The 15,711-nt window shown below is 39.1% G+C and overlaps 1 protein-coding gene across 1 annotated transcript in view; it reads left to right on the top strand.

Annotated features, from left to right (window-relative positions):
* The first annotated feature begins 2,667 nt into the window (after nucleotides 1-2,667).
* Nucleotides 2,668-15,711, top strand: part of LOC126471323 (EH domain-containing protein 1-like) — a 148,912-nt gene continuing 135,868 nt past the window's right edge. Inside the window, exon 1 of the mRNA XM_050099446.1 lies at nucleotides 2,668-3,467. Coding sequence (XP_049955403.1) covers nucleotides 2,668-3,467 — 800 coding nt within the window. The remainder of the gene's footprint in view (nucleotides 3,468-15,711) is intronic.

Below are 15,711 nucleotides of genomic sequence, written 5' to 3'. Positions count from 1 at the left end.
TGAAACCCCCCGGAAAACAGACAGAGTGAACACTGGCCTTCTTCCCTGACCTTTCCGCTGTTTCCCTAAGGAGCTCCATCACCCGCCTAACGTTGGAGCTCCCAATAACTAATAAACCCCTCCCCCCGTGTGCCTGCTCGGACCTTGCTGAAGCAGCGGTCACATGTCCCCTCACAGGCAGAGCGGGTGATGCCACACAGCCAGCTTCCACATTGACCCTCCGCTTCGTGCGTCGCGAACACCGCTGAACCTGCCACTCCCCTTGAGGAGAGGGTGGCCCAACCGAGCCCGGTACCCGCGAATATGTCTCGACAGCAGGGACAGTGGGTGAAGCATGTAACACCTGGAGTGTACCATGTGACTCACCGGACTCCCCACTGCTACACTCCGAGGCAGCAGCCTGAAGACGGCTTACAGTGGCCATCAACACGTTCAGCTGTTCGTGAACAGTGGCCAGCTCCTCCTGCGTCCATACACAGCAGTCACACATCCTATCCATCCTAAGAAATCAATTTACTGTAGAGAGTTAATCAAATTTTAACTAGACTGCTAATTCAGTAAAGGCGGCTGCTAGTTGACTAAACTGTGGTTGCTAGACACTTCTTGTAGAAAACAATAAAAACAGCACTACCTGTCTCTGGACTGCATTGAAAATAAACACTAGCACTACTGGCACTATGGTTGACTAAAGGGACTCTCTCTGGCTGTATTCAAAACAAACACGAAATCTATGGAACACTATTACTAGCACTCGACAATTAAAGCTTCCTAAAAGCAAAAACACACGGAAGAAGAAGTGAAAAGTAAGAAAAATACAGTTAATACTTAAATTAAGGTAGCTCGCTGCACAGCAGACGTGAAGCAGACGGTAGTTACGACGACACTGACACTACTGGGACTATGGATGACTGAAGAGACTCTCTCTGACTGTATTCAAAACAAACACGAAATCTATGGAACACTATTACTAGAACTCGACAATTAAAGCTTCCTAAAAGCAAAAACACATGGAAGAAGTGACAAGTAAGAAAAATACAGTTAATACTTAAATTAACGTTGCTCGCTGCACATCAGACGTGACGCAGACGGCAGTTACGACGACAACATTACAATATGTTGTAAAAAACTTATTTAACTCACCCAGATTTTAAGAAAAAACAATGTAAGGGATTTTCATCTAGAAATATTTCCTTTTGGCCTTCATTACTTTTATTAGGGAACAATGTCGTCTTTTTTCCAGATTTACAATTAAGTTATTCTGTATAAGCAATCACAATGCCTTGTTTATTGAATAGATGCGCTTCTTTCAATTGTTTTCAGGTTTTTTTGTATGCTTACTAATGTCATCTCATCAGCATACAGTACATATCTTTTCTCGTCACTGACTTTGAAACTGTTTCTAAGGAGTTTGGATAATAGTGAATCAAGTACAAGCCCCTGAGCTACAACTTGAATCCCATATCTTTTCTCACATATTGACTTCTGTAGCCAAAATACAATTTTTTCCATTGTGCTGCATGTGCACATATGCCACAAATTCCAAATTGGACAGAGCCATTTCTGCACAGTTTCCTTTTGTTAAAATGTGTTGTTCCAGAATCAGAATTTCTCTAGGAATTTAATCAATCCACTGTGAGAAAACATCTCTGATATTTATGAGAAATCAGTTATTAAAGATACTAGTCTGTAAATATGTGGGTCATCCTTTCACCCTTGTTGTATACTGACATTATTTAGTTTATTTTTAATTTTCTCGGAAATAATCCTGCATTGAATGATCAGTGTGCCATTTCCAACAATGCTTCAGCTATTTCCTCACCTCCATGCTTTATCATATGACTCGACATTTCGTCATCCCCTGCAGACTTCTTTGACTTTAGTCTCTGAATGGTGTTTATGAGTTCCTATTTTGTCACTGATCTACACGAAATTTTGTACAGTATATATGAAATTGTTGAGGAGTATGTTAGCGATGTTTGCTGCATGTGTAACTCTGGTTTTCTCAGTTTTCATAGTTTTAATAATATTTGTGTCATTTTCACTCTTTTTCTATGTCTCTCAATGTTACTTTTGGTCCATGCAATTTTTAATTTTATGCTTTGAATGTGTTATGGCTCTGTCTAATGAGCTAGGACAGGTATATGGGAATGTCAGGGCTGAAATGTCAGTGACTCACACACAACCTCACAGCTTTCCAGGTCTGAGTAACAATAAAAAAGGCAAGAACAGATTTTGAGTCACCCTGGACTAATTTAGCGGAACTAGTCAATTGTTTTTCTCTGATACAGAGCATTATTATAATTTGAGTCCACCATGCATACTTTGCATATTGATCTAAAGTAATTAGTTCATTTGTCACTTATTTGTCTCATTTATATCTTTATGGGGTTATTTTCCCCTCTGCTGTTTCCTCTACTGAATACACACACTGTTGCAAACAGTCCGTTCATTTGTCTCTACTGTGAACTGTAAATTAAATATTTCAGACATTTTTTCCCAAAGTAACAATACTGCTAATTTGGAGATATTAACATTTATTAAACCTCATACAGTAATTACGTTAAATTTTTACAAGTCACTTTAATAAAAAGAAAATATGCTGCAAATGTGGAATTATTTATCGTTATCCACATCTAAATAGTATTCAGAGAAGATTCATGCTACTCAATGTTTATTTTCAGGACTAGCAGGGACCAGGACAGTGAAGAAGTATTTGAAAATGTTTTGGAAGGACTCCAAAGAATTTATACTAAGAAGCTGCTTCCTCTTGAGCAAACATATTTGTTCCATGAATTCCACTCTCCAAAACTGTATGAATCTGATTTTAAAGCAAAACCATCAGTTTTACTTATTGGTCAGTATTCCACAGGAAAAACTTCGTTTGTAAGATACCTTCTAAATGACGAATATCCGGGGATGCGGATTGGTCCTGAACCAACCACTGACAAATTTATTGTTGTAATGCATGGTGAGAAAGAAGGAATCATTCCTGGTAATGCATTGGTGATGGATCCGGAAAAGCAATTTAGACCATTATCAAAATTTGGAAACAATTTTTTGAACAGATTTCAATGCTCAATGATGAATAACGAAGTTCTTAAGTCAATATCAATTATTGATACACCAGGCATTTTGTCTGGAGAAATGCATCATATTGACCGAGGATACGACTTCACAGGTGTCTTAGAATGGTTTTCTGAACGAGTTGACCAAATTATTCTTCTGTTTGATGCGCATAAGCTTGATATCTCAGATGAATTTAAAAGGGCAATTGAAGTTTTACGTATTCACACAGATAAAATTAGAATTGTGCTTAATAAAGCTGATACAGTGGATCATCAGCAGTTAATGAGAGTTTACGGTGCTCTTATGTGGTCATTAGGCAGAATAATGCACACACCAGAAACAGCAAGAGTTTATATAGGATCATTCTGGGACAAACCAATAAGAAATGATGTACACAAAAGGTATGTTAAGTTAAGCATTTTTATAAAATTTATCATACTAGTAATAGTTTGCTTTGCAATGTAAAATAGGCTGAAAAGTAATTACGTACTGTCATAACAATCAGATTAAATGCAAGTTATGTTAATGTTAGTCAGTTTTAAAATCATCAATAATGTCTCCAGGGAATTTTACTTCTTCAGAATCATAAACAGAATCAGAATTTTATTGTCTCGTTATGAACACAAATAAATCGTTGATTTAAAGCACAGGAGACACATCAGTGTAAATACTGCAACTGAGATACATTCAGTGTGTTAAAAAACTGAAATTAATCTTAATTTACAAAAACCATTCCAAAGTTATTTCATTAATTTAATAAGAAAGCTAAACAGTATTTTATCACATTACAAAGAATCATCATTTAAAAATTCCATTACTGAATAATAATATTGTTGAAATGGAAAGGTGTGTAATTTTGTCTTCAGTAAACACAGTTTGATACTGTGAGAGATTTTCTCTTTTAACTTATTATAAATTTTCACAACCATGTATCGAAGGGCCTGGGAGTATCTATGAAATGGTAAAATGAATTTACCTTTGTTTTGTGTATCACACATATGTTGAAAATGGTTTTCTAAAATTAATTCTGGACTAGTAGGGAGAAAGTTACACAATTTTAAATACATGGAATAGTTACGATCTTTAGATTTCTGAATAAAGATCAGCATGTATCATTAGGCTTTTGTTACTTATATTTCTAAAAGTAGTTTTCTGAATTAGTATTATCCAATTTATATAACTTGCATTCCCCCAAAAGACTATTCCATATCATGCAATATATTCAAAATAGCCATGGTAAACAAATGTCCTAGTGCCCAAGTCACTGCATGGGAAAATATTATCATTGCAAATGCAAGACTGTTTAGCTTGTTTACCTGGTAGCTTATATGAGAATACCAGGATAAACTTTTTCTGTAAATGTCCCCACTAATTTGACGGGAACTGCTTCCCTAAGTTTCTGATTTTTGTGGGTTGTTTGAAAGTACTGTTGTTTTATTGTTTAGGTTTAAACAATGTTACTTGTTTTTTTCATTCTTAATTTTAAGCCATTTACATCAAACCAATGTCCTAAACTATTTATTGTGTCTGTCAGCGACTCTTTGGGGTATTTGTTGTGTGGTCTCACGTTCAGTGGGTACAAATGTGCCGCCTGCAAATAAAACCGAGAGCGATGATTTATTTAGGAGTAAGCCATTACATAAAAGAAAGAAAGAAATGGGATTAAAGTGGAACCTTGTGGGCCTCCCTGTGAATAATTTTGCATTTTGAGCAACAATTTCCTGGAGCTGCCATTAAAACTGGCTTTTGCTTTCTATGTGGTAAATATTATTTGAACCATTTCAAAGCACTACTATTTGTTCTGTACATTTTTTGTTTATGTAAGAGCAGAGAATGGTTTATGCAGTCGAAAGCCTTAGTGTTGTACCACATGAAATAACACCTATTAGTACACTGATTTGTTCTTAACGTTACTCCTGGAGGAGCCAAGATCATACTACAAATTATAAAATATCAGATAACTTTATTACAACTTGAATAAGATGAAATAATTAACTTTGTAACAATCGAAGTTCACAGGAATGTCATAAGTACTTATTTCTCTTAGTGAACATTAATGTATCGCTTGAAATAGAACAAGATAGTAGTGTCTACTCCCAGTGTACAATTCACTCTGTCTAATACTATTGTCACACTGCTGTCTCAGTAGAGAAATAATGCTGTAGTCTTTTACAATGATTTGTAACTAGTCTGTGCTCAGATGTGTCAGCAAGCTGATGTGGTGGTGGATGGAAACTCTCCTGGAGGTTGTATACACTACCATCTCTCATTCGTCATTGCTTCTGGCAGCAACTGTCTGCGTTTAATTCCATCGTGAGGTACCAACCTCTCTTAGAACCTTGCCCTTTGGACCACAATACATTTTTCCCCCAAACGTCCACACCGTCTTCGTGTAGTGCTGTGTCATGTGACAAGTGCGGAGAGGAAGGCGTGAATGCTGATATGGATGAGGAGAGAGGGGGCAGAATTGCAGCTGATGGCAGCTCCCTGTCTGCACCTTGGCATCTACCTTGCAAGTGATCAGGAACACCGGCTGAAAACTGGAGAGACCACAGCAGCAGTGGTGCAATGTTCATTTTTCTGTATGGTGCCAGCTGCAGCTGGCAGTGAGGTGGAGGTGACCACTGTTGTGGACCCTAGCAGCATGGTGGATCTGTGGGTGAAACTTTGGAAACAGTATCACTGACAGACTCATAAGACCTCCACAGCTAGATCTGGTGATACTGATGCAGCCCAATGGAACCTTGTACGGCATTAGAAGAACGTCCTATAGCTTTTGTTATGACACTGTGCTCCCAACACTGTTCCTTTGAAGACTTCATCCTGTGACTGATACTTTATCCAAGCCGGTGGAATGAATTTTTTCCACAGTGACTACAACAGATGCAACGGCACATGGTGGTGACAATTGCATAATAAATCTGCAAGCAACTTCCTGCCATGTGGCAAGGAGCAGTAACAGGAAAGAAAAATCTTAATATCTTCTCCATCTAACTTTTTAGCGTTCAAATGAACCTTTCAACTTTGTCATTAGACTGTGTGTGAAAAGGAGGAGTAGTTATATAGTGTATTCCATTGGTGGTACAAAACTGTAGAATATTGGCTGACTTGAATTGCAGTCGATTGTCTGAGACAAGGACTTCAGGAAGTCCTACAAGACAAAAAATAAAGGACAAAGGTCATATTCTACTGGCAGTAGTGTTGTCTGTTATGATAACAACAAACTCAGATTTACTACATGCACCTACCACCAACAGCCATTGCGTGTTCCAGAATGGACCCATGAAATCAATATAGATATGTTACCATGGTCCAGACGGACGTGACCACTCAAATAGATGCCTGGGTGAAGTGATTCTGTTCTGCACAAACACTGCAAGAAGAAATGGTTTTCTCTATCTTAGCATCCATGCCTTGCCAAATATCGTGATGTGAGGTGAGTTGCTTTGTGTGAAATAAATCCCAATGACTGTGGTGGAATTAAGACAAAATTTCCCATTGGAAGGAGTCAGGAAACACAATCCATGCATTGTCATTCTCTGTATGCAACAGCAGAGCACTTGACCATGTGGGTAGTGTGTCACGATGTGGAAAATGGCGGCACACCATTGGATGAAGGCTTTATTTCAAACTACGTGGCCACCCATTGTGCACATACTGCGAAACAACCTGCAGAGCTGGGTCAGAAGCAGTTTCTACAGCAATGTGCCGAAAGTCAAGTGGAACATTTTGAGGACTTTCAAAATCCTGTGTATCTCTATAATGTCATGATTACTCATACATATCAAATGCTGTGTCAGTACTGACCAGTAACTGAGACAGGAAGTCAGCATACGAAAGTTGTGCAGTGGGCCCATATAACAACTCATAATTAGAAAATATCATAGCCGAATATGAAATTTTTGCGCTGTCCATGGTGGGACGGAATTGAAAGAATTGAACAAGGCCGTTAAAGGTAAATGATTTGTAAGCAAATATAACTTCTGAACTACAAGCATTGGTGGACTTCGGTAACACAATTGATTATGGCGAGCACCTCGGTTTTTGGTTGATTGTAATTACACTGCGCCTTGTAAAGAGTTTTGAGAAGAACCAGTTCTACAGTAGAGCACAGCTCCAATTTCATAAAGAGATGCATCCACAGCTAACACTACAGGGTTAATTGGACCAAAATGAATCAGACAATGACGACTTTATAATGTGTTCTTTAGTTGCTGAACTGTGTTCTGACATTCTTTGGACCACACAAAGGGAATACCTTTCTGGTGCTCCTGGTCAGCAGACCAGCAATTTTCGCAGTGTTTTCAGTGAAGTTAATGTAATAGGTTACCTTCCCCATGGCACCTTGGAGTTCCTTAATGTTATGGGGCACTGGCAGGCCCTTGATGGCAGGTAAGTGCGAATTAGAAGGATGAATACCCTGTGCATTTACACTATGTGATCAAAAGTATCCAGACACCACCAAAAACATGTTTTTCATATTAGGGGCATTGTGCTGCAACTTCTGCCAGGTACTCCAAGTCAACGGCCTTAGTAGCCATTAGACATCGTGAGAGAGCGGATGGGGTACTTTGCAGAACATGGACTTCAAACGTGGTAGGGTGATTGGGTGTCACTTGTGTCATATGTTTGTACACGAGATTTCCAGACTCCTAAAAATCCCTAGATCCACTGATTCCGATGTGATAGTGAAGTATAAACGTGAAGTAAATGTACAGCACAAAAGCGTACAGGCCGACCTCAACTGTTGACTGACAGAGACCACCGAGAGTTGAAGAGGATCGTAATGTGTAATAGGCAGACATCTATTCAGACCATCAAACAGTAATTCCAAACTGCATCAGGATCCACTGCAAATACTATTACAGTTAGGCAGGAGATGAGAAAACTTGGATTTCATGGTCGAATGGCTGCTCATAAGTCACATATCACGCCAGTAAATGCCAAACGACGCCTCGATTGGTGTAAGGAGCATTAACATTGGACGATTGAACAGTGGAAAAACGTTGTGTGCATTGACGAATCACAGTGCACAATGTGGCTATCCTATGGAAGGATGAGGGTATGGCGAATGCCCAGTGAATGTCATCTGCCAGCACGTGTAGTGCCAACAGTAACATTTGGAGGTGGTGGTGTTATTGTGTGGTCGTGTTTTCATGGAGGAGGCTTGCACCCCTTGTTGTTTTGCGTGGCACTATCACAGCACGGGTTTACAGCCATGCTTTTAGCACCTTCTTGCTTCCCACAGTTGAGAGCCATTTGAGGATTGTGATTGCATCTTTCAACACAATCGAGTAGCTGTTCATAATGCTAGGCCTGTGGTGGACTGGTTACACGAGAATAACATCCCTGTAATAGACTGGCCTGCACAGAGTCCTGACCTGAATCCTACAGAACACCTTTGGGATGTTTTGGAACGCCGACTTTGTGCCAGGCCTTACAGACCGACATCGATACCTCTCTTCAGTGCCGCACTCTGTGAAGAATGGGGTGCCATTCTCCAAGAAACCTTCAGGCACCTGGTCGAATGTATGACTGTGAGGAGTGGAAGCTGCCATCAAGGCCAAGGGTGGGCCAAGACCATCTTGAATTCCAGCATTACCGATGGAGGGCGCCATGAACTTGTAAATCATTTTCAGCCAGGTGTCCGGATACTTTTGATCAGACAGTGTATAACATGCCCTAAATACGCATGTTATTTGTGGAAGAAGGATCACTTTTCCTTGTTTCACTTGAAGCTAGCTAGAGAAAGTACTTGAAACAAGCACTAAAAATGTACCAAATGCTCAGCAGGCATACAACCTGTGACAAGAATACTGTCCAAATAGTTGATACGAGGAGGAACTTTTGCTGTTAAGTGGTGAGAAATGGTGGGAGCTGAAGCACTTCCAAACTGCAGTCTTCGAAACTGGAACAAATCCAGATTTAGATTCAGACTGTTTATTCGTCATTCAGCATTGTTATATGCAACAGACTTTGTCAGTTCACTAATCCTATTTACCTATTTACGTTGATACAGGGCATTTCTAAAACTTCTTCAATAAATAGAATGGTTTAGTTAGCAAGACATTGTGTAACTTTCCGTTAAATACTTTGATTGGTAAGTTTGAGGCATCTTTAGACAATTTTTTATATATGTTAACTGCCATGTACTTATGACTGTTGTTAGCTATTGCTAATCTATTCAGTGGGGAGAGCACAGAAGTACAGATGCTTGTATTTTAGTCATGCTTTTGATTCGTTAGACCTAAGTTTGGTAGTTCAGCAAGTATTTAGTTAATTCTATCAAGAATATATAGATTAATAACTGTTAATATTCCATATTTAATGAACAATGGTTTACAATGTGCCATATTGTCTACCTTTGCCATTACTCAGACTGCTTTCTTCTTCTTTTGCTGTTTCCCGAGAGTATTAACCCACACCTTAAAACAGACTGAAAAAAAGCAAAGCAAGCTGTCCTTACATATTCAAATGGTACACAGTGCATCAGTTTCTTCAGCAGATATATAGCTCTTGACAGACTAACCACTGTGTGTTCAACATGAGAGTTCTCCATTAGTTTAGTGTCACATATGACACCTAAAAGTTTTGCATTTTTTTATTCTATTTGTACAGTATTTGATAGACTGAACTACATATTCTTGGTCTTTTTCTCATTTAACAGTAGACCATTTGCATTAAACCATGATGTTGCATTTTCTTTTGCCAAATTCATACTACTAGCAAGAGTGTCAAATACATGGTTCACAGAAAAGTTGTATCATCTGCATACATATATGTCTTTATGTCTATGTTTCCAGGTAAGTCATTTATATGTACAAGGAATAGAAGTGGTCATAATTTAGATCCCTGTGGCACTCCATGTTGGACCTCAGGTGTGTTTGGCAGATGAATTCCTGAACTCACCACTTGCTTCCTGTTATTAAGGTATGATTTGACAAGTTTTATTAAACTTTTGTCACATATTCCATACATAAGGTTACCTGTAATTGGGCATGGTCCTCGAATGCTGCTAAAATGTCTCTCGCTATGAGTTCTGTGGCATGGATAGTTGACTTTTCTTTTCTGTAACCTAACTGTGATGAACTTAACATGCCATTTAGTTCTAAGCACTCATACATCTGCTGATATATTATGCCTCCAAAGACTTTGGCTAGTACTGAAATAAGAGAAATTGGCCTGCAGTTTGCTGGATCAGATTTGCTGCCCTTCTTAAAGACTGGAGTCGGCATAGATAGTTTGAGAGGATAAGGAAAAGCCACTTTTATGAGATTAGTGTTGTATCTCTGCTTAGCCAATTGTAGCTCTTTCTTATACTGTTTCTTAGTGGTTATTTCATTAGAGTTATTTACTTTGTTAAGGCACTTTAACAGCAACAGCTTATTTTTTAAATTCTCCATGTCTCTGGTGTACCACAGTTAACGTTTCTTGTTTTATGACATTTGTGTGCAACAAGATGAGCTTTTAACATTCTTATTAAGTAGTTGTGGAATGTTTCATAAACTGTTTGGGCATTGGAATTGCATCTTGGAAATAATTTCTCCCAGTTAGTTATGCTCAGCTGGTCATTAAGTTATTAGATTTTGATAATTTTTGTACAGTCTTGTTCTCAACCCCTTTTATAAAATGTATTAACTCTCCTGTTACATGGAGTGGTCTGAGTAATCAAATTCATGTCCACTGGTGGAGTACATATCGTAAGCACAATTGACAAAAGCATTATCTAAGCATTCTTTTAGTCTTGTCAGTTCTGAATTTACATGATGGAAGTTGTGCTTCCTTAGCATATTCAGTAACTTATTTATGCTGGGTTTGTTACATGTTATAGGATCAGTACACTTTTCATCCCTACCATATAACAGACTCAGTTTTAGGGTTTCCTTAATGTAACGCAAGACATGTTTTAAAGTATTCCATAAATCCACTCTTGCACATGACAATGAACTTCCTTCAATACAAAATGGCACATTTGCAGACAAGTGTCAGTTGTGACACTTGTAATCCACTAAAGAAGTCCTGTAAACAGGTTACGGTTTCTAGAATGTCCTTAGAAAATGCTATAATATCGTCTGAGTAGACCATACACTGTTTCAGGTTCAAGCCTAATAACACTCCATCCAGTAGGACTTGGAATGTCACCAGCTCATTATTCAACCAGAATGCCATTCAACAGAACTGTTAATGGCCTGATAGAACCATAAATAAAGTCTTAGGTCTCTCCTCCAGGACTACTTTCAACTGATGGTACCAACTTCACAAATCCCTAGTAATAAAATAATGGCCAGTGCCCTCAGTTATCCAAAGTTTCTGTAATATTTGGTATTAGGGTACACATCTGTCACCATGCATTGATTTAAATAACAGCAGTCACAACATAATCTGTAGGCCCTACATTTAGGTCTACATACTTACACTGCAAGGCACCATATGTTGCATGGTGGAGGCTAACTTGTACCACTAATAGTCATTTCCTTTCCTGTTCCATCTGCAAATAGAGTGAGGTGAAAAGGACAGCCTATATGCCTGTGTATGAGCTTTGATTCCCCTTATCTTACCTTTGTTGTCCTTACGAGAACTGTACATTGGCAGCAGTAGAGTCATTCTGCAGTCAGCTTCAAATACTTATTCTTTAAATTTTCTCAGTAGTGCTTCATGAAAAGAACATCATCTTCCAACCAGCGATTCCCATTCCAGCTCATGAAGCACCTCCAAAATTTTCATATGTTGTTCCAACCTACTGGTAATAAATCTAGCAGCCCATCTCCAAATTGCTTTGATGTCTACCTTTAATCTGACCTGGTAGGGATCACAAACACTCCAGCAGTACTCAAGAATGGGTCACACTAGTGTTCTATACATGGTTTCCTTTCAGGTGAACCACACTTTGCCAAAATTCTCTCTATAAACCAAAGTAACCATACGCCTTCCCTGAAACCATCCTTATTTGTTCGTTCTGTTTTATATTGCTTTGGTGCATTATGCCTCGACATGTAATCGCAGTGATTTTGTCAAGCTGTATGCTGGTAATGCTGTATTCAAACCTTAGGAGATTCTTTTTTTTACATTTAGAGCAAGCTACCATTCATCAGAGGCAACGGCCTTGCCACAGTGGATACACCGGTTCCCGTGAGATCACCGGAGTTAAGCGCTGTCGGGCGTGGCCGGCACTTGGATGGGTGACCATCCAGCCGCCATGCGCTGTTGCCATTTTTCGGGGTACACTCAGCCTCATGATGCCAATTGAGGAGCTACTCGACCGAATAGTAGCGGCTCCGGTCAAAGAAAACCATCATAACGACCGGGAGAGCGGTGTGCTGACCACACGCCCCTCCTGTCCGCATCCTCATCTGAGGATGGATGACACAGAGGTTGGATGGTCCCGATGGGCCATTTGTGGCCTGAAGACAGATTGCTTTTTTAACATTCATCAGACGAATTAGAAATTTTTTCTCTCATCTTGTGTCCTCCTACACTCTCACAACAACAATATCTTTCTGTACACTACAGCAGCATCAGCAAACAGCCACAGACTGCTGCTCACACTATTGGTCATATTTTTTATGTATATGGAGTTTAAGAGCGGTCTTATCGCACTACCTTGGGCCACTACCTATGATGCCCTTGTCTCTGGTGAACACTCGCTGTCATTGATAATGTACTGGCACCTACTCCCTTACAAGCTCTTCTTTGACATAATTACTACAAGCGCCCTCCACAGTCTGGTACTCTCTTCTATTATTTCATCGTAGAGTTGTTGCTTCATAAATTCTAGCATCACCAGCTGAAGATGCGTTGGAACTCGATGTGGTTTCCTGTACAGTGGTGTTTCATTCACACTAGAAACCAAACGCTGTGTTATCTGTGTAACAATGTTCTTGGAGGACTGAACAATTCTGTGTACTCTTCTAGGAACTTCTTTATTATTCCCCTGTCATTTCCTTGTAAATGTGACACTTTTTCCGTAGTGCGGCTAAGTTTCTAGACTGTCTCAGCTTAGAATACCTTACATTGAAATCCCTATGTAGCTCTTCTTCCTCCAACACTTCCAGGCTAGATATCAGTACAATTAATGACAGCTCCAATTCCAATGTCCCAAAAGTATCGATGCAAATGGGAACTACACCGATTTCAGCATCCTCCTGCATATAGTACAAACTATTCAATTCCTCGTTTTCTGCCTATGGTTCAAATATACACAACATATTAACTGACATATCTACTCGTACACCTACCCAGACTGACTTTCTGTTACCTTATGATAGTTTATTGTGTGAGTCAAGAGTAAGGGACTTTGCATGCTCTTTAGATAGCTTTACTGATGTCTGTACACACACTGGGGCATTTCTGTTTTCCCTGCAGAAAAATCCAAAGAGGGCAATTATGTCCCTTCCAGCTCAACTGTGTGCCATTCCAGATCGACTTTGGCGAGATTTTTACTCGCAAGGAGAACACAGCAAGTGCGATAACCTGATTTCCCAGAAACTTCGCTCAGTGGAAGAGGAGTCATAATAAGTGGACATATGTCTCAGCTTATCCATAAATATTCGACTTTTTCTGAGAAAATAATGGTCAAAATTTTCAATGTAATTTAGATGCCTTTTAATGAGTAAATCGTTCAGATGAAGTGGTGCCGCTGTGGCTAGTGTTTCAGCTTTACACTCTTGTGCCTTGTGTTTGAAACCTGATCATTACTTTTATTCTTGTTTTTCATTCATCTACATGTATCCGTAGAAGATTACTGCACAAATGTTTTCCGATGAATATTGAAATATCATTGTCCTTATTTGTCTGCCAATTGCATGTCTGGAGACTGAATTTAAAAGAAAACAATAAACGAATGAGAAAATCATTTTAAATTATTTTTGGTGAAATTGCTGTAGTATATCTTCATTCATAATTAATTGCAAGCAGCAATTTTCGCTAAAGTGATGTGTTATGTGCGGTTTGCCACGAAATTATTGCCAACGCGCTAAATCTTCAACAATACTAACGAAGTTTCTTTCCTGTGCGAGATTCACCGGAATTAGTGTCATTGTAGCAATCCTGCCTTCGTGGGATGCTCATGGTGTTCGAAATTTTTATGTTTCGAATGTTTCTATGATTGGTGTCATTCAAGGGAATGCAACAAATCTTCCTGAAGAATAAACATAGGAATCAATATAAGATTGTTATAAGAATGAAATAATTACAGGAATATGATAATTTAAAAAGGTTGTAACCTCTGAAAATACCACACACACATATATTATATAGTAAATGTACGACAATTATTGTGAAACGCAGCTGTAATGTTACAATTAATGTAACGCCCTTGTATCCCTTAACTTGATAAGAAACATTAGAGTAGTAATTTCCTACAGACGTGGGTAAATAAATGAAAAAAATAAATAAATAAAATAAAAACAATCATCGGGTTTTGAACGTGGGGTGTAATATTGAGACAACGCAGTACTAGCTGCAGTGCTACCATTGTGGTTGAGATCAGTGTGCGCTAAAAGGCATCTAAATTAAATCGAGAAATCTGACCGTCGTTATCTCGGAAACAGTCGAGTATCTATGGATAAGCTGACACGCTGTTCGCTTATGTTGACTCCTCTTCCACTGAGCAATGTTTCCGGGCAATCGGGTTATGGCAATTACCGTGTTCTCCTCATCACAAAATCTAGTCCAAGTATGATATTGTGGCTATTGCCAACTCGTAAAGTATTTGCATGCAAACTTGGAAGTCTTTTCCCTTCCTCTTAGAAGTTCGTCTCTGCTGAACTTATCAAATGAAAAACAACACTCACATGTGCTACTTGGTCTACAATGAGGTAAATTCAAATTCCGTATATAAAGTATGCCCTCACTAGTTACAGATACCTACAATCATGCATCTTCGTACCCTTCATGCTACGTAGCTGGTCAAACAATAGTCTGTCATTGATTCAGCACACAGGTGTCTTGTGCTCACACTTACTGGGAATGGTGTGCACAGGGTTTTAGGTGGAGCCCAGTGGGGGCACTTGCTCCTAGTGAAATTTTATTTAGTTACGAATATGAGGGCCAAAGACTTTCGATATAAGGATCCAACCTCCTCCTGCCAATGGCCTTGTCAGTCACAGCAGAAGAGCAGACACAGTTCCAGAGCAACCTTTTGACCATGGGGTGGAAAACTCCCCCTGAAAGGCGGAAGAACCAGTGGCAAGATGATGCAAAAATCAGTGGTAACTACAGCATCAAAGACACATGATATATTACATTTAACCATAGATGCCGGATTTTTATCACATAAAATACGTGGAAAATTACTAAAGTTACCTGTAAATATTGCTGTGAATTGTGGCGCTTGCCCTGTGCTGTAGTGGTTAGCGTTGCTGTCTGGTGTGCTGCAGGTTACCAGTTCAAACCACATCAGTAGCAATCATTTGTTATATAGTATTTATCATTTCTGAAAGGTTCTTGAAATATCTTATGTTTGTATGATCAGAAAAATTCGATATTTATACAAATAGCTTCACTCTGCATCCAGCACGCCAGTTCCGTTCTAGCCATACATTTGTGTTCGTAATCAACATTCTTTCACTGTTAAATGTTGTATTTTGTTGACGACCCTACTTTCGCAATTGAGTTTGAGTGTGGTTACAATGTGACATTCCGATA

Source organism: Schistocerca serialis, chromosome 3 (genome assembly GCF_023864345.2).
Source record: "Schistocerca serialis cubense isolate TAMUIC-IGC-003099 chromosome 3, iqSchSeri2.2, whole genome shotgun sequence".
NCBI classification, from domain to species: Eukaryota; Metazoa; Arthropoda; class Insecta; order Orthoptera; family Acrididae; genus Schistocerca; species Schistocerca serialis.
This window is presented reverse-complemented; position numbering and strand designations above follow the sequence as displayed.